This window comes from Furipterus horrens, unplaced genomic scaffold (assembly GCF_987537825.1).
Source record: "Furipterus horrens unplaced genomic scaffold, mFurHor1.1.pri manual_scaffold_10, whole genome shotgun sequence".
NCBI lineage: Eukaryota > Metazoa > Chordata > Mammalia > Chiroptera > Furipteridae > Furipterus > Furipterus horrens.
In genome coordinates, this window is record NW_028327180.1 from 75,490,993 (window position 1) to 75,511,934 (window position 20,942).

General features: G+C 43.8%; 1 protein-coding gene across 3 annotated transcripts; it reads left to right on the plus strand.

The window, feature by feature from the left end:
• Positions 1 to 1,008: 1,008 nt before the first annotated feature.
• On the plus strand, positions 1,009 to 19,006 carry GFRA3 (GDNF family receptor alpha 3). 3 transcript variants are annotated; one of them, XM_090289416.1, is made up of 8 exons: positions 1,009 to 1,318; positions 6,657 to 6,929; positions 13,490 to 13,582; positions 14,836 to 15,148; positions 17,284 to 17,387; positions 17,549 to 17,683; positions 18,067 to 18,131; positions 18,351 to 19,006. In XM_090289416.1, exons 1-8 carry the CDS (start codon positions 1,234 to 1,236, stop codon positions 18,438 to 18,440), a joined length of 1,158 nt encoding a protein of 385 aa, XP_090145542.1. In that variant the 5' UTR covers positions 1,009 to 1,233; the 3' UTR covers positions 18,441 to 19,006. The 3 variants fall into 3 exon arrangements, with proteins under 3 accessions (XP_090145542.1, XP_090145543.1, XP_090145541.1); XM_090289415.1 differs by having other exon boundaries at positions 1,015 to 1,318; positions 18,067 to 18,146; XM_090289417.1 differs by lacking the exon at positions 13,490 to 13,582 and having other exon boundaries at positions 1,014 to 1,318; positions 18,067 to 18,146.
• Positions 19,007 to 20,942: the final 1,936 nt, after the last annotated feature.

Genomic DNA, 20,942 nt, shown 5'->3' on the forward strand with positions numbered 1-20,942 from the left:
GGAGATGCGGGGAAATAGGCCTTGTGCAAAAGCTGATTAACCAGATGTTCACTTTCACAGCTCTCTAGTAAGATGGGCAGGGCAGATATAGATTAAAAAGAAGCACAAACTCCATTTAAAGTGCATTACAGCTTAGGAACCAGCTCCCCCTGGGCAGGAGAAGGGAGGAAAGGGCACAAGAGGCCACATCAGTCTCCTTCCTTATCTAGGGCCACATGTCTCTCTCCTAGCTTCGTGAAGGGTGATTTACACCCCTGGCTGGAATGACTCTCTTTCTGGGCTGATTACATCGGCAAATGCCCCCCAGAGGCCACAGCAGGATGGCCATATTCAGAAACAGCAACCAATAAATCTCAGAGGTTTATATTGCACTTCTCAATACCCTGCCTCCTGGCCCTCTGCCACGCGCGCTGTGGAAGTAAGGAGAGGGCTTTGTTTGAGGGTTAGGGGATGAAACCCTCTACTTCCTTTCATCACACCCTTTCTCTCTCTTTCTAAGCACTGCTTTATTCTCTTTCTGCAAGTCCTGCCTCTATACCCCGGGAGCAGGTGGGAATTGGCCCTAGGCCCAATAAATACCCTTGCCCTTATGGATGGAAATCCTGGGCTCAGGGCACAGCTGTGTTTCTACCTAGCTGTTTAATCTTAGGAGAGTAGTTTGCTCTCTGAAACGGCATCTGGAGGTGATGAGCCTCCCAAATGGTCTCTCCAGCCACCTTCCTCAGTGATCTTGTCTTTCTTCCAGGAAAATCTCAGCTATTTAAGTCTGAGAAGGGTTTAATCCTTCAGCTCTCCCTCATGACACTGAAGGGGCTGAAGGAGTCTTGCTTGGCAAATGTCCTGGGTGCTTTTCTGGGTGGATATGGGGAACGCCTAAGTCTCCAGCGGTAGCTTTCCCAGTATCTCAGGCGGGAGCTGACAGCAGGTGGGCGGACTCGGGTAGAGCACGGCTGGAAGACGGTAGTGCACTTGCCCTCCTTCGCCGCTACCCCGGGGCTTTCCCCAAAGTGCAGAAAACGCGAGTTTGTCCACTTCGGAGTTGAAGGGCAGTGCCCCGGACCCTGATGGGAGAGTTGGCGCCTTCTGTGCGAGGAGGAGCGGAAGGCAGTGGTGGGAGGCGCCGGGGAGGGGCCCTCAGCTCGCAGAGCTTGAGTGCAAGGAGTGAGAGGAGCGCTGAGCCGCTGTAGGCAGAGCGCCCCAGGGGCAAACACCGCCCTGTGTACCGCTCCTCCAATGGCGCACCTCGGGAATCAGCTACCGGCGCTGTCCCTGCTCTTGCTCCTGTTGCTGCCGCTGCCACCACCGTTGCTCGGAGTCCGTGAGTGCTCTCTGTGCCTACACTGACTGCTCCGGCCAGGGCGTTATGGGGAGCGGGGAAGGAGGGGAATGTGTAAGCGGGGCCCTGTCAGCATTGCCCAGAGAGTACTGGGACACCACCAAGCCACCTGATATCAGCTGCCCATCCCTCTGAGCCTGGGGATCTAGAGGAGGGAGCCCAGGGTGCCAGGAAGGGTCTGGGTTCCCTGCCTAATGAAGTGTCCGAACTGTTGTAGATTGAGTTGCATGCAATGGCCAGTGCACCCAAACATTTCCTAGTTCCTGGTTCCTCCCTTTCCTCTTCCATGGTGCATCTGCACAGTCAAGAGAACAGCCCACAGCCAGACCACTTCCACAATAGCATTCCTAGGAGGTGGGGAGATCTCCATTTGCTATATGTGGGCTCCATCTCTTCCACCCCCTGTAAGGACTGGGGAAGTGGATACTAAGTACAGATGAAGAGAAGTTTTTGTTAGAACTGACTTGAAACAAATTAAGTTTGTAAACTGCTGCCAGACATGCTAACATCATTATTTGCTTGTATTGCTGAGAATATTGCTCACCATGAACCTACCCATCCTTAAGGATATACTTTTTCAATTACTATTTCAATTAGAGGAGAAAACTCGCTATTGGGCAAGATACCTTTCCCTGCAAGCCATCAGGCAGTGCTTTGCCCTATTATTAATACACAATAGATATTTTGTGGAATATGTAGTTCAAGGCCTTAGTTTTGAACCGTGTCATTGCCCTAAGGAAGGGCAACCTGGGTGGGATTCATGATCCCAGGGAATGGGCCCATGGCCTTTGGCAGTGGGATAGGAGCTTGGAACCTCATTGTGGGGTTCCCACCCAGAACCTGAGTGGAGGGAATACTAAGGTAGAAACCACACATGGACTGGTGACCTCCCTCCACAAGGTAAGTACTAGAGAAATGCAATCTTGGCTGAAAGACAGATATGGAAGGAAGGAGGGAAAGGACTAGCCTGTCCAGATCGACTCCATCAGTAAGTCAGGGCAGCAAGACATCACTGATTTGACTTGACTGCCCAGGAAATTTCACTAACCCTAACAGTATGGCTGCATGTCAGGATCAAGGATAAACATGGAACACCGTTTCCCCACCTTCTGTTGAGCTGCAGTGCCCCTCAACTCACTACTGCTCAGACTTGATGAACTATCAGCTGAGAAATTAGAGAGGTTTACTTTTGAAAATAGTTAAAATGCAATATTTAGTTCAATTAAAGCAATGAGACATGGACCTGCTATGTTTCTTTCAGCAAGCACTTATTGGGTACCTACCAGGAGTAACATCTTAAACATTTAGTATTTCTCTAACTATTTAAATTCATGTCCTCTTTTTGGCAAAGGTAAAACTCTCATTCCTTTCTTAAATATTTTTTGAAACTTCAAAAGCTGTGCTTTTTATCTTTCACATAAAATTATCAAATATGCTTTTTTTTGAACTACACATTCCCTTTGAAAATTCTGATATACCCCTAAAAGGGGCTAACCTCTTGCTTCTTCATCCCCTCCCTTCAGAAACTGGTTTAATCCAATCCCCTCATCTTACGTTTGTGAAGCTAAGGTCCAGAAAGTGAATTATATAGAACTGGGATTGAGGTGAGGTGAGTGAAAGGGTTGTCAGAAAAACTCAGTAGTCAAGATAAATAATATTTTAATACAATATTTTTTAAAATCAAAATGCCAAAAAATCCATGATGAACAAAATATCAAAATTTTAAGATTTTCTTTATTTATTTCTAGAGAGATGGGAAAGGAGGAGAAAGAAAGGGGGAGAAACACCATGTATGACTTTGGCCCTCACATGCCCCCAACTGGGTACCTGGCCTGGAACCCAGGCATATGCCCTGACTGAAAATCGAACCAGTGACCTTTTGGTTTGCAGTTTGGCACTCAATCCACTGAGCCACACCAGCCAGGGAAAATATCAAAATTTTAAGTATAAAGAGTAATGATGTCATGGTGAGACATACTGGAGCTTGAAACAAAAGGAAAAATCAGTGACACTGATCCTGTCTTTATACATTGAATATAGCACTGATTCTTAAACTATGAGGTGGATATTACTCTCCAGCGAACTTGCTAAAATTCATATTCCCAGGCATTATCACTAGAAGTTCTGATTCAGTAATTCTAGGATAAAATTTAGAAATCTGCATTTTAATAACTAATCTAATTGATTTTCATGTGATTGGAAGAGCAGGTTGGACTAACTAAACTCTGAGGCCCCTCCTAATTTTGGAATTCTGGTTGTAAGTAGAGGGATGGGATCCAGAGAAGTTATAGAGGTGACTTGCAGATTGTCTCTGTTATCTGGCTATTTCTTAATAGGAACTCACAAAAAATAGGCACTGGTGACAGTAATGATAAGATAAATGTGGAAGTCTAGAGGGGGAGATAATCAGAAAAAAATTAAGTAAAAATAATTCTAGTGGTGATAAATGTTATGCAGAGAATTGTGTTAGAGTAGGGGGTTATTTTACATTGATTGGTTGGGGGATGGCCTTTCTGAGATGATATTTAAACTACAAACTGAATTGCCAGAAGGGAACAGCCATGTGAAGCTCAGGGGGAAGAGTATTCCAAGCAGAAAGAAAGGCTAGGGTGAAACTCCTAAGGTGGACACAAGCCTGTCTTGTTCAATGGCCACCAGAGAAAAGGTTAGTGTAAATGGAGGGAAGTGGGAGAGGAAGAAAGCACTAGGAGGTGAAGTTAAAGAAGTGGGCAGGGACTGGGTCTTACAAGGTTTTGTAAACCATGGTACATAATTAGAATTATGTTACATTCAATGGAATGCTATATAGCAACAAAAATAAGCTATTTACAAGTATACTTAACAGTGTGGCTGAATTTCATACTCATAATATTGAGCTAAAGAAGCCAAGACTCCAAAAGCACATGTTGTATGATTGAAAAACAAGCAAAACTAATCTCTAAGGTTGGAAATAAAGATGCTGGTTTCATTGAGGGGGATGGTGAGTGCCAGAAGGCCTCCACGGTGCTTGTCCTTTACCTGTCTGGATACACAGGTGTATTCAGTTTGAAATTCATTGAACTGTACTTTTTTGATTTATGCACTTTTCTATATGTTATGCTTCAATAAAAAATTTATTACCGAACATGCTATACAATAGCTACTACGAAAATATGCTCAACATCATTAGTTATTAGGGAAATGCAAATGAAAACCACAATGAGATGCCACTTCACACCCATTAGGATAGCTATTTTAAAAAAGAAAATAATAAGAGTTGTCAAGTATATAGATAAATTGGAACCCTTGTATATTACTAGTGGGAATGTAAAAAGGTGCAGCCACTATGAGAAATAATTTGGTGGTTTCTCAAAAACTTAAATATAGACTCATCATATGACCCAGCAATCCACTCCTAGGTGTACACCCAAAAGAACTGAATACAAATATTCAAGCAAATACTTGTACATGAATGTTTACAGCAGCAGTATGGTCACAGTAACCAAAAGGAAACAACCTAAATGTCCATCAACTGATGTATAGATAAAGTTGTATATCCATTCAATGAAATATTGTTCACCTATAAAAAAGAATGAAGTATTGATACATGCTGCAATGTGGATAAACCTCAAAAACAGTATGTTAGGTGAAAGAAGCCAGATATAAAAGATTAAATATTTTATTCCATTTACATAAAATACCTAGGAAAACCTATAGAGACAAAACATTTTAGTAGTTGCCAGTAGCTAAGAGGAAGGTAGAATGGTGTGTTTAGTGGGTATGGGTTTCCTTTTGGGGTGAAAAAAATTATTGAAATTAGATGGAGGTGATGGTTTACAACAATCATGAGTGCACTAAATGCCACTTAGTTGCATCCTTTAAGATGGTTAATTTTAGCCCTGGCTGGTGTGGCTTAGTGTATTGACCACAGACCTGCGAACCAAAGGGTCGCCTGTTCAATTCCCAGTCAGGGGCACATACCTGGGTTGTGGGCCGGGTCCCCAGTTGGGGGTGTGTGAGAAGCAACCAATGAATGTTTCTCTCTCACATCTATGTTTCTCTCTCTCTTTTTCTCCCTTCCCCTCCTAAAAGTAAATAAAGTCTTTTTTTTTTTAATGATTAATTTTATGTTACATGAATTTTACTTTGATAAAAATGTTTTCCAACTTTAAAAAATTCATTTAAAAAAACAACAAAATAGTAATTGTGTGAAGTTAAGGATATGTTAACTAATCTTATTGTGCTAATCATTTCACAATATATACTTGTATCATATCATCACATTGTACATCTAAAACACACAATTATCTCAATAAAGCTGGAAAACAAAAAAGGGTGGGTAAGTGGTTTAGGAGAATGAATTTGGAAGATGGAAGGAATCAGGGAGACTGATAAGGAGTCTTGGCAGTAGTTCAGACAGGAGTTAATGGTGACTAGAGCAAAAGAGGTAATAACTGATGTGGAGAGAAGTGGACAGATTCCAGATAAGTGGTGGAGCTGACAGGACTTGTTGGATAGAATGTAGGAGGTGAGGGAAAGAGAAGAATTAAGGATGACTCGTACATATTTTGCCTTGAAAAACGGGGGGTATGATGGTGTTGTGTTACCCCTTGATAGGAACCCTAAATTCTAGGATGCAGGAACTTCCTCAGAACTGAGTTATAATCAACTTTGGTATTCCTAAGTGAGTGACAGAATCAGCAAAAGCTCCCCACCCTAACCCCAACCAGTTCCCACTGTAAGGTATTTTAAGTGACTCAGAATTATTGCTAACTCTCATTAAGCATGCCCATGCACATTCTCAACTTTCTGGTTATGATGCTAGCTCTACCCAGGGCCCTCCTCCCTTTACCTGGCAGGGTCATCTTTAAACAACTGTCCCGCCCTGGCTGGTGTGGCTCAGTGGATTGAGTGCTGGCCTGCGAACCAAAGGACTGCTGGTTTGATTGCATCAGGACACATTCCTGAGCTGCAGGCCATGTCCCCAGTTGCGGATGTGCGAGAGGCAACCACATTGATGTCTTTCTCCCTCTCTTCCCTTCCCTCTGAAAATAAGTAAATACAAATCTTTTTAAAAATTAAACAACTGTCCTTCCCCTCCCAGGAGGCTAAGCAGCCTTTCTTTAGGTTACCACTTCTTCTTGGGCCTGATCTGTTCTCCATTCCTGTTGGGCTTCCTTCTTCCCACACTTATTCCTAAAGCCCTTTTGTGCCACCCCAAGACTTTCCTGCCCAAGGCTTCACCTGAACCTCCCCCCACCTTACCTGAATGAGGACTCTGTATTCCCAGGCAGCTGCTCTGACCTTATGTGAGCCTCATCTGGTCTCTCTCCCTTCACAGGGAACCCCCACCCCACAGAGGGCCGGTTCATGAACAGCTGTCTCCAGGCCAGGAGGAAATGCCAGGCTGATCCCACCTGCAATGCTGCTTATCACCACCTGAATTCCTGCACCCCAACATCTGCAGAGGAACCTTCAGTTTCTGCAGATTGCTTGGAGGCAGCACAACATCTCAGGAATAGCTCTCTGATGAGCTGCACGTGTCACCGGCGCATGAAGAACCAAACTGCCTGTCTGGACGTCTACTGGACCACACACCCTGCCCGCAGCCTTGGTGAGGTCCCCATCTCAAAGTGGACTAAGCTAGGGAAGATGGCTCTTAGGGTTGGTTTTTAATCCTTCAGCATATGAGCCACATAGTAGATTCTGAGAGTGATGATAAATGAAGTTCTGCATGTGACATCAGTATGAGGTGGAGAGAGGAATTGCCAGTATCATTTTGGGTTTCCCAACATTGCCCTCTCATCTCCCTACTTTCCCCTTTCTTATCTGACCACATGTAGCTGCCTCTTAGCAGAGATATGAACTAGGCTGAGGACCAAGCTGGGGAGGTCCTGGAACAGAAGGGTATGGAGAGGAGGTGGAGTAAAATGGTCTTAATCCATAAACAGGCTCCAAATACAATGTAATCCATAAATGCAGAGACTGGGAGACAGCATCCTGGTCCAACCTTTAACAGAAAGGATTCTCATTAGCTAGGCAGGAGATGGTAAAAGAGAGAGGGCAGTGGAAGAGACAAAGAGAAGAGATCCCTCTGACTCCAAAGACCTCTCTGTGTATTAATCAACTTTTACTGGATATGCTTTAGTAACTTGTAGAACAAATAACTTAGGGAACAAATAACTTTCAAAACAAAGGTTTAGTTCTTGCTCATATTCCTCGTTGGCTGTTTCATGTGTCCCCTTCATTATGAGATCCAGGCTGGAGATACAGCCTCTATTCAGGATGTTCTCTTCTCATAGCAGAGGGAAATGAACAATGGCAGAACTATGTTATGGCTTTAAAAGCTCCTGCTCAGATTTTACATAAAATATTTCAGCTCACATTCCATTGACAAAATAAATCACCTGGTGAGCAAGCCTGACATCACTGGGGAGGGGAAGTGTACTCCTCTCACAGGGAGACATTGAAGATCACATGGTAATAAGTGAAGAAATATAATCTTACAGCAAGGGCAAAAATAACTGGAAACAATAATACAATCTTCACAATCCACCACTTGGTCGAAGTATTTATTTTTCTCCCTTCCACAAGCACAATATACCCACACACTTTCCAAGAAAGATGCCCTAAGAGTTCTACCCAAATGTGACATCAGGCTTCAAGTCTAGGATCTTGTAATTATTTCTATATCAGGTGTGGATATGGTTCCTCTTGATCTAGAAATTTATGGACTAAAAAGACAAGTCATCTGCCTCCCATATATATTCAATATACTGTAATGGAACAGGGGCAGGAAAAACTGAAACAAATACTCTCAGTAAGAAAGGGGAGGGATGGGAGACATGCAGCAGTCATTGATTCATAGCAACTCTGAAGTCCCACTAGACAAATGTTGTAAGGGCTGTCTTCCTTGAGAGTAGGGGTTGTTCTTAATAAGGCCCTGTTTTTGCTCCATGGCAGAGTTGCGCTATTCATTGTTCTCCAGGGCTCTTGGCCCAGCTCCCTGGGAGGTCCCACCTTTTTCATTACAATAAGTCCTCATTCAATGTCATCAATAGATGCTTGGAAACTGTGACTTTAAACACAACATATAATGAAACCAATTATCCCATAGGCTAATTGATATAAACAAGAGTTAAGGTCCTACAGCCTATGTCTGGCCTCAAAACATCACCAAACTTCTAAATAAAGACCCAAAATATTTCTGATATTAAACATTGAAATAAATGTGAGCTATACACACATTTTTAAAAGATTAATAAAAACAAGTAAGATAATTATTTTCCAACCCATTTATTCCGGATTAGGGTTGTGCATGACCAGAGCCTGTCCTGGAGTTCAGGGTACAAGGCGGGAACCCACCCTGGACAGAATGCCCTTCATTGCAGGGCCACTCACACCCCCAGCCACACTTCCTCAGACTGGGACACTGTAATCACACCAGTTCACCTAACGTGCATATATTTGGGATGGGGGAGGAAATTAGAGTACCCAGAGAAAACCCATGCAGATATGGGGAGACCTGCAGATTCCACCCAGTTCTTCTGGGTATCAATTCTTTTTCCTCATCAATGTTAAAACAAAACAACATAGAACTAAGTGACATTCAAAGACCTGCTGTGTTTTCTTTGGCTACATCTGAAAAGAGCATGGAGACTCTGATCTCCTTGGCGACTGAGCACCATTTTCAGCTTACTTCCTGTCTGAGGAATATTGGGGCATTTAAGTCTCAAATAGTCACAGTCTCTTTTATTCCAAACTGGTGGCTCTTAGCAGTTCACTTTCACAAAACATAATTTCTTTTTGTAGTTTGAGTTCTGTCACCTCCTGTGCCAGTGGTAGCCTTTCCTATAATTCTTTTCAAGACATGCATCTCTTTCTAGACCAAATGACAAGTACCTTGCCCATATCAGGCTTCTGTGGGCGAGCCACTACCTTAGTCTTCTTTCCCTGAGCTAATTTGTCCAACTGGCAGGATTTATTGGATACCATCTTAATCAATGAGCAATCCCCATGAAGGGCATGATAACCATGAACTTGATTTGGTCTTTGCTCCAAGGCTGAGTTGTAATAGACCTTATTACTCAAAGCATTTTTCAATTTTATCTTTTACCATTTGAATATGAGAAGCAGTTGCAACTCTTCTTAATCCTGCAAGTCCTGCAATTTCTGGACTCTCCCTTTTCTGTGTCCTCTCTATTTGCAAACTGGCCAATTCTTCTCTGAGCTTATATCTTCCTTGGAGTACCTTGCCAAATGCAGCCAATAGCAATCAAGACATACTAGTAACCTTCTGCTTCTCAGCTTCTCCCCTTAAATCACAAGTTCATTTAGTACATTACCGTTCTTCCAAGTTCACCACCCACCACTCAGTCCCAAAGCCAATATCATACATTTTAGGCTTTTTTTTGTTCCCGCAGCACTTCATATCTAGATACCAATTGCATTTTTAGTAAGAATTTGGTAGGTTATGCTGCAGTAACAACCAACCAACCCCAAAATTCCTTTCAACAACAAAAATGTATTTCTTGCTCATGTTATACACATGCCACAGGCTTCCATGAGTTGGCTTTGTATTTTTTTTTTTAATATGCTTTATTGATTATGCTGTTACAGTTGTTCCAATTTCTTTTTCTTTGTTCCCCTCCACCCAGTGACCCTCCTCCCTCCAGTTGTCCCCCCCCCTTAGTCCATGCTCATTGGTTGTGCATATAGTTATTCTCAGCATCTTCCTATCTACTCCACTCCCTCCTTCTATGCTTCTTTTTTTAAAAAAAAATATGTTTTATTGATTATGCTGTTACAGTTGTCCCAATTTCTTTTCCCTCTGCTCCCCTCCACCCAGTGACCCCCCCCTCCCTCCAGTTGTCCACCCCCACTTAGTCCATGCCCATTGGTTGTGTATATAGTTCTTCTCAACATCTTCCTGCCTACTCCACTCCCTCCTACTATGCTTCGTAATTCCTGCATCATCTCCCTCCCTTTCCCCCTTCCCTCCGCCCCACTGACCTCCCCCCTATATGTTCCTCATACCTATAATTCTTTTCCCACTCTCGTTACCTACTTAGTTTGCCTTTGTTTCAATTCCCTATCTTCTGTTGTTGGCTGTTGTGATCAGTTTTCATTTTAATGTTCATAGTTTTGATACCCATTCTTCTAAATAAATCCCTTTAACATCTCATATAACAGTGATTTAGATCTAATGAACTCCTTCAGTTTTACTTTGTCCCAGAAGCACTTTCTCTGCCTTCTATTCTGAATGACAGCTTCACTGGATAGAGTAATCATGGCTGTAGGTTTTTGATTTTCATTACTTTGAATATTTCTTGTCAGTCCCTTCTTGCCTGCAGAGTTTCTTTTGAGATGTCAGCTGATAGTCTAATTGGGACCCCTTTGTACATAATTCTCTTCTTCTCTCTTGCTGCTTTTAAGATTCTCTCTTTATCCTTAATTTTTGACATTTTGATTATAATGTGTCTTGGTGTGGTTCTCCCTGGGTCTAGTTTTTTTTTAACTCTCTGTGCTTCCTGGACCTGTAAGTCTATTTCCTTCCCCAAGTTAGGGAAGTTCTGCTTCATTATTTTTTCACATAATTTTTCAATTTCTAGTTCTTCTTCTTCACCTTCTGGCAACCCTATGATTCATATGTTGGCCCACTTATAGCTGTTACATAGGTTCCTGAGCCTCTCCTCATTTTCTTCACTTTTTGTTTCCTCTTTCTGCGCTGGTTGAACTATTTGTTCCTTCCCTATGTTCTGATTTGTTGATTTGATCTCTGGTTTTCTTTCTCTCACCACTCATTTTGTATGTGTTTTCATTCGTTTCAGCAGGACTAGCCTTCATTCCTTCCCTGTCTTGTTTAAGATCTACTGTTAGATCAGTAAGCATTTGTATAACCAAAGCTCTGAATTATGCCTCAGAAAAATTTTCTATCTGCTGAGCTGTTAGATTAGATATTTGCTGTTTGGTCAGCTGCGTGATTGGGATCTCTATCATGATCTGTGCCATCCTGACAGTTTTGTGTTTACCTTTGCTTCCTGGGCAGGGCTGTCACACCTCTATGCTATAGGGGACAGAGCCCCGTGCACTCCTCACTACTGGGCGACCCTTCTCACCACATTGTGACACTTTGTGTGGGGGCAGGGGTCCAAGATGGATTCCTGCAATTCACTCTCGGTTTGAGACCTGGAGCTTCCTTCTCTGTCCCCATGCCCTCCGGCCCTCCCAGTCTGAAGCAATGGGGGTCTGCCTTCCCTGGTGTTGGAATTGCAAACTGATGGGTTTGGTCTGCATCCAGGGGTGCTCCCCAGGTGCTTCTTGTCTCCCCTTAAATATGGGTGTCTGTGCTTACCGCTGTCCTGCTGCCGTCGTCACAGCTGCCACTGCCAGCACAGCTTGAACTCTCTACCCCAGCTTTGCCCCTCCTACCCGTCCGGACGAGCACCACTTCTTTATAACTTCATACATTGGACTTCCATGTAGCTTTATTTTCTGGAACTTCTGGTTGTTTCTGGTTTTGTAGTTGTAAGAACGGTATCGCTCAGAGAACCATGAGGATGCAGTGAGCAGAAGAAAAGAAGTTTATTGAGGGAAATGAGCAAGTGGGCAGGAAGTCATGCCGTGAATGGCCCGACTCTGGGGTCCTAGGGAAGGAAGGGGCTGTTTTATAGGGGGAAGAAAAAAGAAACTATTGAATTTAGTCATTATCTCGCAGCTGTGAGTCTAAGGGCTGATCAAGGCCAATCGGAGCTTGGGTTGATGCACCGCACTATCATGGGAAACTCTCGGGCAGCTGCAAGTGGCGGGGGGAGTGGAAGGGTATGGGAACCAAGGCTGTCAGTAGTATTTGTAGTCTTTCTTAGCTGCGTAGGGAGGTGGAACATGTCAGTCTAGGCCTCCATCTTGGCCGGAAGTCAGTTGGCTTTGTCTTTGCTCTACAAGTCTTCTTCATTCAGGGATCCAGGCTGGTAGGAGAAGGGCAACTGCAGAACCAGGTGATGGTTCTCAGATGTGATTTTCATCACTTTACTCACAATGCACAGGCCAAAGCAAGTCACATGGCCTGAAATGTGACCTGGTAGGTGGGGGCCTGAAAGTCACATGGCAACAGGTGGAGATGTATCATCTTCCCAGAGGATGGATAGCAAGTAATTGGAACCAGCAGTACGATTTACCACACTCCTTTTTTCCTTTTTGCTCCTCATCTTAATCCCTTCTGTTTCAGAACTTCCCCTGAGATTTCTCCTTGGGTCTTCTTCCCCAGTGCCCTTTTGCTTTGGGAGTATCAGGTCTGCCCAGGTATCTATACTATCCGCTCCTGTTTGCCTGACATCATCTATATTCCTCACCTTCTAAAGACGTATTCATAGAGGCTTATTGTGTGAAAAGCTTGCAAGCTCGCCTCTCTCACCCCTCTGTCTTCCAACAATATTAACCAACATTTATGAGTACTTACCATATACAATATATTAAATAACTATGCAGTGATTTTATAAGATCCAGTAAGTCCCCTTAAGGTGTGCACAACCTTATGGGGGTGAATGAAAGAGATGTGTTTCCTTCGAGATCATTGTTTCTTCCTTCTTTGCTTTTCTTCCTCAGGTTCATTTTGGGACCTGGCCTCACTACCATCTCCACAGCATGCCATGGTCAGGCCTGGAACAAAGTCTATCACTGCCCCTTCCCCAATAGGAGGAGAAAACAGGACAGAATCCCATTGTCTGTTCATGGACCCATGGACCTACAGGCAATATGTTTAGTGGTTAGGAGCAGAGATTCTGCAATCAAATAGTTTAGGTTTCGAATCCCAGCTCCATTTCTTAGCTTATGTGAGCCTGAGTGAATAAACTTAACATCTTTCATTCAGCTTTTTCTTACCTACCTATATACGTAATTTTTTTTTTTCACTTATACCGTTGTGTTGAGCACCCAGTGTGCTCAGCATGGTACCTTTACTATTCTTATCATTAAACCTAGTTTATTCATCACACCTAGCCTATACCTTTTGGCCCTGATTTTTTTCACTTCTGCAGAGCTTGCAGCTAGTTAGCAAGAGATTGTGTTTTCCTTTCCTCCACAGGGCTTTGAGGTCTGACTCAGCAGCCTCAGGCCCTCCTGCTTCTGCTCTCAGACCCGTCTTCAGGACTCTGGTGCTCTCTACCTTGTCTCTAGGTGACTATGAGCCGGATGTCTCCCCCTATGAAGACACAGTGACCCGAAAACCCTGGAAAATGAATTTCAGCAAACTGAGCATGCTCAAACCAGGTGTGGAGGGCAAGCAGCAAATGTAGTGTGGGGGCTGGGTGTGGGCCCTGGTTGGGGAACACAAGCTGGGGGGCTTATGAGGGACAAGTCCTCACCTGCCGGGTAACTAAAGCAGCATTGTGTAGGGTGAGAGTCTGAGTTGTGGGGCATGGTCTGGTTTCACAAGAGTCAGAGTGGTCAAAGACTTATAGGTCTTAGGGAGGCATTTGAAGAGAGTCCATTACGGCTCCCTGGTTCCAAAATGTGGGTCTCTACAAAGGGTTTGGTGGGAGTGGCAGCAGTACTAGAAAAATGTGCTGAAATGGAGTATTTACCCTCATTCAAGGCAGCCACAAAAGTTTATTTGTCCCTGGAGACTAAGAAATTGCTTGTTTTCAACTGTTCTAATGGGATGGGCGAGGTGCTGGGCAGGGAAAATGGCTAGAGTGTGACGCTTCAGGGATGTCTCAGGGTGGGGAGCCATCTGTCTGGCAAGGACTATGGTGTGGGTTTTTCAAGAAAGTGAAGCTGTTGCGTTAATTGGAAGGGAACACACACACGCACTACTCTCTTTTTGAGAAAAATGTGAGTTTTGTCACATAGTCCTATATATTAGAATTTGGAGAGAAAAGCATAGACATTTATGCATAAACTCTTAGTTACTACAAGGAATCCAGGAATTTACCTGTTTCAGTTACTCCATTGTTCTGACTGTCGGAATATTCTGTTAATAGAAATATCACCATAATTTGTCAAGACTCAAGAGTATCGGAAACTTTTATGCATGCATCAACCAGTGAAAGACAGGCAGGTGATATTAATACTGAACAGAATAGACAGATGTCAAACAAAACAAAAATCTTAAGTAGAATCAGAATTTGGTCGCATATGTTGGACAGTTCAGAAAGTTTTAGATTGTTTTAGAGCCTCTAGCTTATTCCCACCATGAGATCTCATTCAATGCATAGGATTGAGCAAAGGGTTTTGGTTCTTTGAGCTTCCTGGCTGCCTGAATTCTAGATAAATGAGCTTTAGATGCATGTGGCTTTTTTTTTTTTTTGACCTAGTCAAGCTGAGGAGTGGAATGAGGGAGGCTAACAAGTATCAGACATAGTTTGTGTATAGAGAGGAAAAGCCTTGGATTAGAAGTGGCTTACTCAGGGCATTCCTCCCTTTCTTCCTACCGCCACTACCAATGCCTATTAAATCAGAGGGTTGCTGGGGAAGCTGGTTTTGCAGAGAGAAGTGGTGACTTGGTGTTGCTCTTTCCACAGACTCGGACCTCTGCCTCAAGTTCGCCATGCTGTGCACTCTTAATGACAAGTGTGACCGGCTGCGCAAGGCCTATGGGGAAGCGTGCTCGCGGCCCCACTGCCAGCCCAACACCTGCCTCCAGCAGCTCCGTGCCTTCTTCGAGAAAGCAGGGGAGTCCCATGCACAGGGTCTGCTCCTGTGCCCGTGCGCGCCTTCCGACCTGAGCTGCGGGAAGCGGCGGCGCAACACCATCGCCCCCAGCTGCGCGCTGCAGTCTGGGACCCCCAACTGCCTGGAGCTGCGGCGCCTCTGCCTCTCGGAGCCGCTGTGCAGGTGCGGGGCTGGGTGCGGATGGGCAGGGTAGGCAAGGGCACAGTGCGCACCACTTATCTTTTGATATTTTATGAGACTCATTTATCAGAAAGAATATATATTATTTTCTTTGTGTAAAAACTTCCAAAAATGTAAAAGCGTATAAAATATCACCCAAAATTCATCACCAGCCCTGGCTGCTGTGGCTCAGTGAATTGTGCGAGGGCCTAGGAACCCAAAGGTCACCAATTTGATTCCCAGTCAAGGCATACGCCTGGGTTGAGATCCAGGTTCCTGGTTGGGGGTGAGCGAAAGGCAACTGATAGATGTTTCTCTCCCTCTCTTTCTCCCTCCCTTCCCCTCACTCTAAAAATAAATAAATAAAATTCCTTAAAAAAAAATCCATCACTTGAAGATAATCTGCCATACTTTGGGGAGCATTTCCTTCTAGTCCTTTTTGTATATAGAGAAACAAAAATTGATATTCTGGGAATATATTTTTATCTTATAATGTATCTTTTTTAAATTTATGGTGCATACCTCATGGGCAATTTCCAGTGGAGTTAGTGTGGAATAGTGGTGAAGACAGGCTCAGAAGTCAGACAGATCTGAATTTAAGTCCTGGGTCTGTGTGACTATGGGCCTATCACTTAACCTAAAATTCCATCACTTAACCCAGCTTTTTACAGCTGGTCTTCTGTAAAAACTGAGATAATAATGCAGACCTCATAGGATTTTGGCAGACCTCATAGGATCATGTAGAGTGCTTAACTTGCTGGTGCAAACTAAATGCTCAATAAATGGTGGTGCTTATTTTGTCATTTACATCCTTTAACAACTTAATTTTTAAGATCCTACATTGTACTCCATGTAATGGATCTCTCATACTTTATTTAATCATTCTCTATTGTCAGATATTTAGGTTGTTTTCTAAATAATGCTGCATAACTATTGTTCTTGTTTATTAATCTTTGTGCACAAATATAATTATTGATTAAGATGTGTTGCTACAGTACCATTACAGAATCAAAGGGCATGAAGATTTGTAAGGTGTTTTATACCATATTCCCCAGCCATATTCTGATCTGGCTTTCCTCTGCCTTCTCAGGACAAAACACTCACAAAATTGAAGTTATCATCTATTCAAGTGACATTTGTTGGCAATGGAGTCTCGCCAGCCTTGTTTTACAATCTTGTTCTACCACTTACTTCTCTGTAACCCGGGGCAAGTTATTTAACCTCTGAGTCCCACTTTCCTCTTCTGCAAAATATTATATAGATCTCTCAATAATCATAACACTAATACTTACTGAGTATTTCCTATGGGCTAGGTACTGTTTTAATACTTACCATGTATTAATTAACTCATCTAAACCTCACATACAAGAACCCTGTAAGATAGATGCTGTTTTTATTTTTTATCATCTTTTGTTTACAAATGAAGAAGCCACAGAAGAGAAAGGTTAAAAAACTTGGTTAAATTTACCCAGGTAGTAAGTCAGATTTGTTAATAAGGTTTGGAATGAAGTCTGGCCTAGAGCCTGTGCTACTAACCTCTCTGCAATACTGCCTATTATTGTGCTGGTAGCTATGAGAATAACATAACAAGTGCTGGACTAGATGATAAAGATATTGTTTCTTCCTTCAGGGAGTTTGCATTCTAGGGGAGGGTGACAGAGAAGTAAACCACCAATCTTACACAAAGCAAAATATAAGGAAAACTGCAGCAATTTATACAGAGAAATATACTCATAACTCCATTATCCAAAGATAACCAGCTTTACCTATTGTAGGATGAATGTTAATGATAAAATATCTAATGTTTATTAAACATTTCAAAAGTGCCAGACACCACACTAAATGCTGTACATATATTCATTCTCACAAAACTCTGTGATCTCTATTTACAGCTGAGGAAACTGAGGTTAAAGAAGCTGCCTGAGATCTCACAACTAGGGATTGTGGAACCCAAATTCAGTGATACGCTGTGGGGACTGGGGTGATAGTGCATTTGTGACAGGAGCGGACTTCACTGGGCCAGGCTCTGAAGGCAGAGGAGGATTTGGCATGAAGATGGGCATGTCAACTAAAGGGGCAGCTCAGGTGAAGGCTGCAAGCCAGACCCTTAAAGGAAACTTGAATTTTTCTTCTTCCAGATCACGCCTGGCTGATTTTCAGACCCACTGCCATCCCATGGACATCCTAGGGACTTGTGCTACAGAGCAGTCCAGATGCTTGCAAGCATACATGGGGCTGATTGGTGAGGGTAGGGGATGTGTGTATGGAGTGCACAGGTTGGCCTTGGGGTAAGAATGCTCTGGCTACTGAACCCAGATGGAATGCTCCTGATACAAGTGAGAGAGGGTGGGAGCTGAAGATGGGGTTGGCCTAGGTTCTGACAATCCCCTCTTTACCCCACAGGAACTGCCATGACCCCCAACTTTGTCAGCAACATCAATGCCAGTGTTGCCTTAAGCTGTACCTGCCGAGGCAGTGGCAACCTGCAGGAGGAGTGTGAGAGGCTGGAACAGTCTTTTTCCCACAACCCCTGCCTCAGTGAGTGTGCCCCATCTGCTCCCTCCCCAGTGGCCAGATCAGCTGGACCCAGGGAGAGGAAAAGGGTCAGCTCTGTCCATCTCCTGCTGCCAGATCAGCCCCCTCCTCAGAATAGGTTTACTTACCCCATCCTGGACCTTTCTTCCTTCTGCTACCTGAGTAACCCTGAAGCTGCCTGTTCAACCTGTCTGGGCCCCAGGGACACTTGACACTATTCAACTCAAGGAATAAGCAAGCAGAATGAGACAATATCCCACTCCTACCTGCCACTTATCTACCCTCTTACATCCCAGGGTTCCTGAGACATTCCCTTTCCTGCCTTGGAAGCCTGAGAAATATCCAACATCTATGCACTTCCAACCTACCTTCTCTCTTCTCCTCAGCGGAGGCCATTGCAGTTAAGATGCGTTTCCACAGCCAACTCTTCTCCCAGGACTCTACCTTACCTGTAAGGGCGCCCAAGGTAGGGCCTTGTCTATTACGTTCCTCATACCTTTATCAAACCATCTGGAGAAAACCTAGATAATGCAGACAAGGGGATGGAGGGGGTGACCTCGTTGTTGTCACAAACACTCAAGATCTCTAATGGACGCTGTAGGGAAAGGGACATGACTGAGGCTGAGGTGCTGAAGGGGGTGGAGCTGACTCCATTGCATTTCTTCCACAGAACCCAAACCTTGCTCTGAGGCCACAGTCCTGGCTGCTTCCTCTTTTCTCCTGCACACTTATCTTGATTCTGCTCCCAAATTCCTGGTAACTGGACTTCCTTGGAGCCCTCTTCCCCTCCACTACACCCAACCTGACCTGATGCCTACAAGAAGTGAAGAAAGAACAGCATCAAGAAGGAGGTGCAGTACACAACATGACAATCCTGATCCACCCCCATCTCCCACCACACATTCACACAATAGAAGCTGACTGGCTCAGTTCTCATTCTCTCCACCTCTGACTCAGGATGTCCCTCCCTAGGAATTGGACACCGTGTTTTAGTCGTATCTTCTGGTGGTGACCAGCTCTACTAAACTCTCTTCCAATCTCTTCCCATCAGCATCACCAATTTCTAACAAATCAGTCATTTTCTATTGCATTCAATAGGTAGTCAGGGCTGGGTGTTCTAAGGCAGCCTAGACTCCTGCCCCCTTGTCTCCTTCTCCGAATAAAAAGTGGAAGCCTGCTGCCTGCCCTGTCCTGGGATCCTACAGAGCATTTGATCATCAGGAGCTGGAGCATTTAAGCCTTGCTTTCTTCCTGCTACTGTCCCTAAGTCCCCGTGCCCGCCTCCCCTCCAGTCTCTTGGATCATGATTAAACATTTTGTCCTAAAGGCTTCCTCTTTTTCCATTCTTTCACATTGTGAATTTATACAGAACTAAATATTTTATAGACAGAAGAGCACAGACCAGGTGATCAGGAGACACATCAACTCTGCCACCAACTGCTGTGTGACCTCGGGCAAGTCTCAGCCTCTCTGTGTACTTGACATGAGGTTGGAAGGAAAAAAATAGCTTATATGAGGCTGTGGACCAGTATCTGTCCCAACTCCAGCCTCTTCTGGGATACTGCCTGGGATCTGCCACAGCAGCTTAGAGGAAAGGGTCCTTAGTCAACCATAGAATTTCTTGGGTACATGCTTGTGTTATTGGTTTGCCCCACACTATAATGGGGGCTAGAGGAAAGGCGAGACTGGTCCTTGATCTACCTGGAAATCCTATTGGGATAAAGAAATAGCCACCTATGCGAAATAGTCAGAAGACTGTTTACAGGGCTGCGGACATTTGTCTGATAACTCATTCGCTCGCTCTCTCCATAAGCACCTGATGAGTACTGGCTGCAAGGTGCTGTGCTAAAGGTGCAGGAGATTCCAAGATAATAATACTCAGATCCTGTTTTAAAGCCTTTCACACACCAGGGTAGGGGAATAGACAAGATAGTAAATTTTAAAATGCAATGTGGTAAATGCTGTACAATTATTGTAATGATTACCCTCAGTTACATGAGGATTATTTTTTTTAAATCCTCCAACAGCACTTGAATTTGTCAGTCATTAGCTATGTGACCTTGAGCTTTACCTCTTTCGGCTTTATTATCCTCATTTGTAACATGGAAGGAGCCTAGAACCCACCTCATAAGAAATGAGATAATCCATGTAAAATCATTGTGACTGACATGAAGTAAGAACTCAGAAAAGCAATTATAGTATAAGGTTTTTGTAGAGAATTTGGATGATGTAAATAATTATCAAGAATATTTTAAAATATTTAAAATCTTACTCTCAAACTTCCAAACCTGCTCCCTGTGCATCTGTGCACACAAGAATTTATGGGTATGTATAATTTTTACATAAGTGGAGGCAGACACTACATATCAAAGTGTAAGTCATGGCATCTTTCAGCATCCGTGAACAGAGCTTAGGCTATATCATCCTTTTTATCACCTGCATAACATGGACTTGTATGAATGCATATTTCTATATACATAGTTTATTTAATCAGTTCTGCATTGATGGATATTTGCTTGTTTTTCTGTTTTTCTCCAGCTAAGTTTTAAGGCAACGAGGAGGTGACTGGGGGTAGGATGTGCACAGTGGCTGCCAGAGTTGTGGGTGAAAGAGGGAAGCCTCTCCCTATACATTTTTGTATCCCCATAGCCCATCCTGCCCCAGGAAATACCCAAACAACCTGCCTCCCTCCAAACTCCAGTGGGGCGCTGGCTGGAACTTCCCCTTCTTCCCCTCTCAGGAAGACTCAGCCTTTGGCTCCATTAGCCTAGGGCTGGGGTGTGAATGATACAGTCATTTCTTGCTAAGTGCTTGAATTTGACTAATAGGTCATCTGTGCTTTTCTCTGAAGAATGTCCAAATTCCTGGTAAACAACCAGACCACTCTCCTATCCCAGGGCTCAGAGCCAAGACCAAGGGTGGGAGCACAGTAGCTGGGCTGAAGCTCTTAATGATATCCTGTCTGGCTGGGATGGTTAATGCCATTAGACTAGCTTCTACTTAACGAGGTGGGAAGGGCTGCTGGTAGCAGTGATAAGTAAAGAGCACTGAATTCCTCCCTCTGCATGGTTGGGGTGGAGCAGACTCTCCTTTAAACAACTATGTATTTTCAAATTCACTCATTCAATCATTCAGTCAGTCAACAAATCTTAAACAAGCACTTGCTCTGTTCCAGGCTGTATTTTTCAAGATCTGTCCCTATCCACTCATGAACTGTCATTTCAGTGAAGGAGAAGCCCAGGACTCTGGCAGCTGGGCCTCA

Coding starts and splice junctions, on each gene's coding strand:
- GFRA3 (XM_090289415.1), top strand. CDS start 1,234: ATGGCGCACCTCGGGAATCAGCTACCGGCGCTGTCCCTGCTCTTGCTC. Junction 6,930..13,489: donor ACACCCTGCCCGCAGCCTTG/GTGAGGTCCCCA, acceptor CCTTGTCTCTAG/GTGACTATGAGCCGGATGTC. Junction 13,583..14,835: donor ACTGAGCATGCTCAAACCAG/GTGTGGAGGGCA, acceptor CTCTTTCCACAG/ACTCGGACCTCTGCCTCAAG.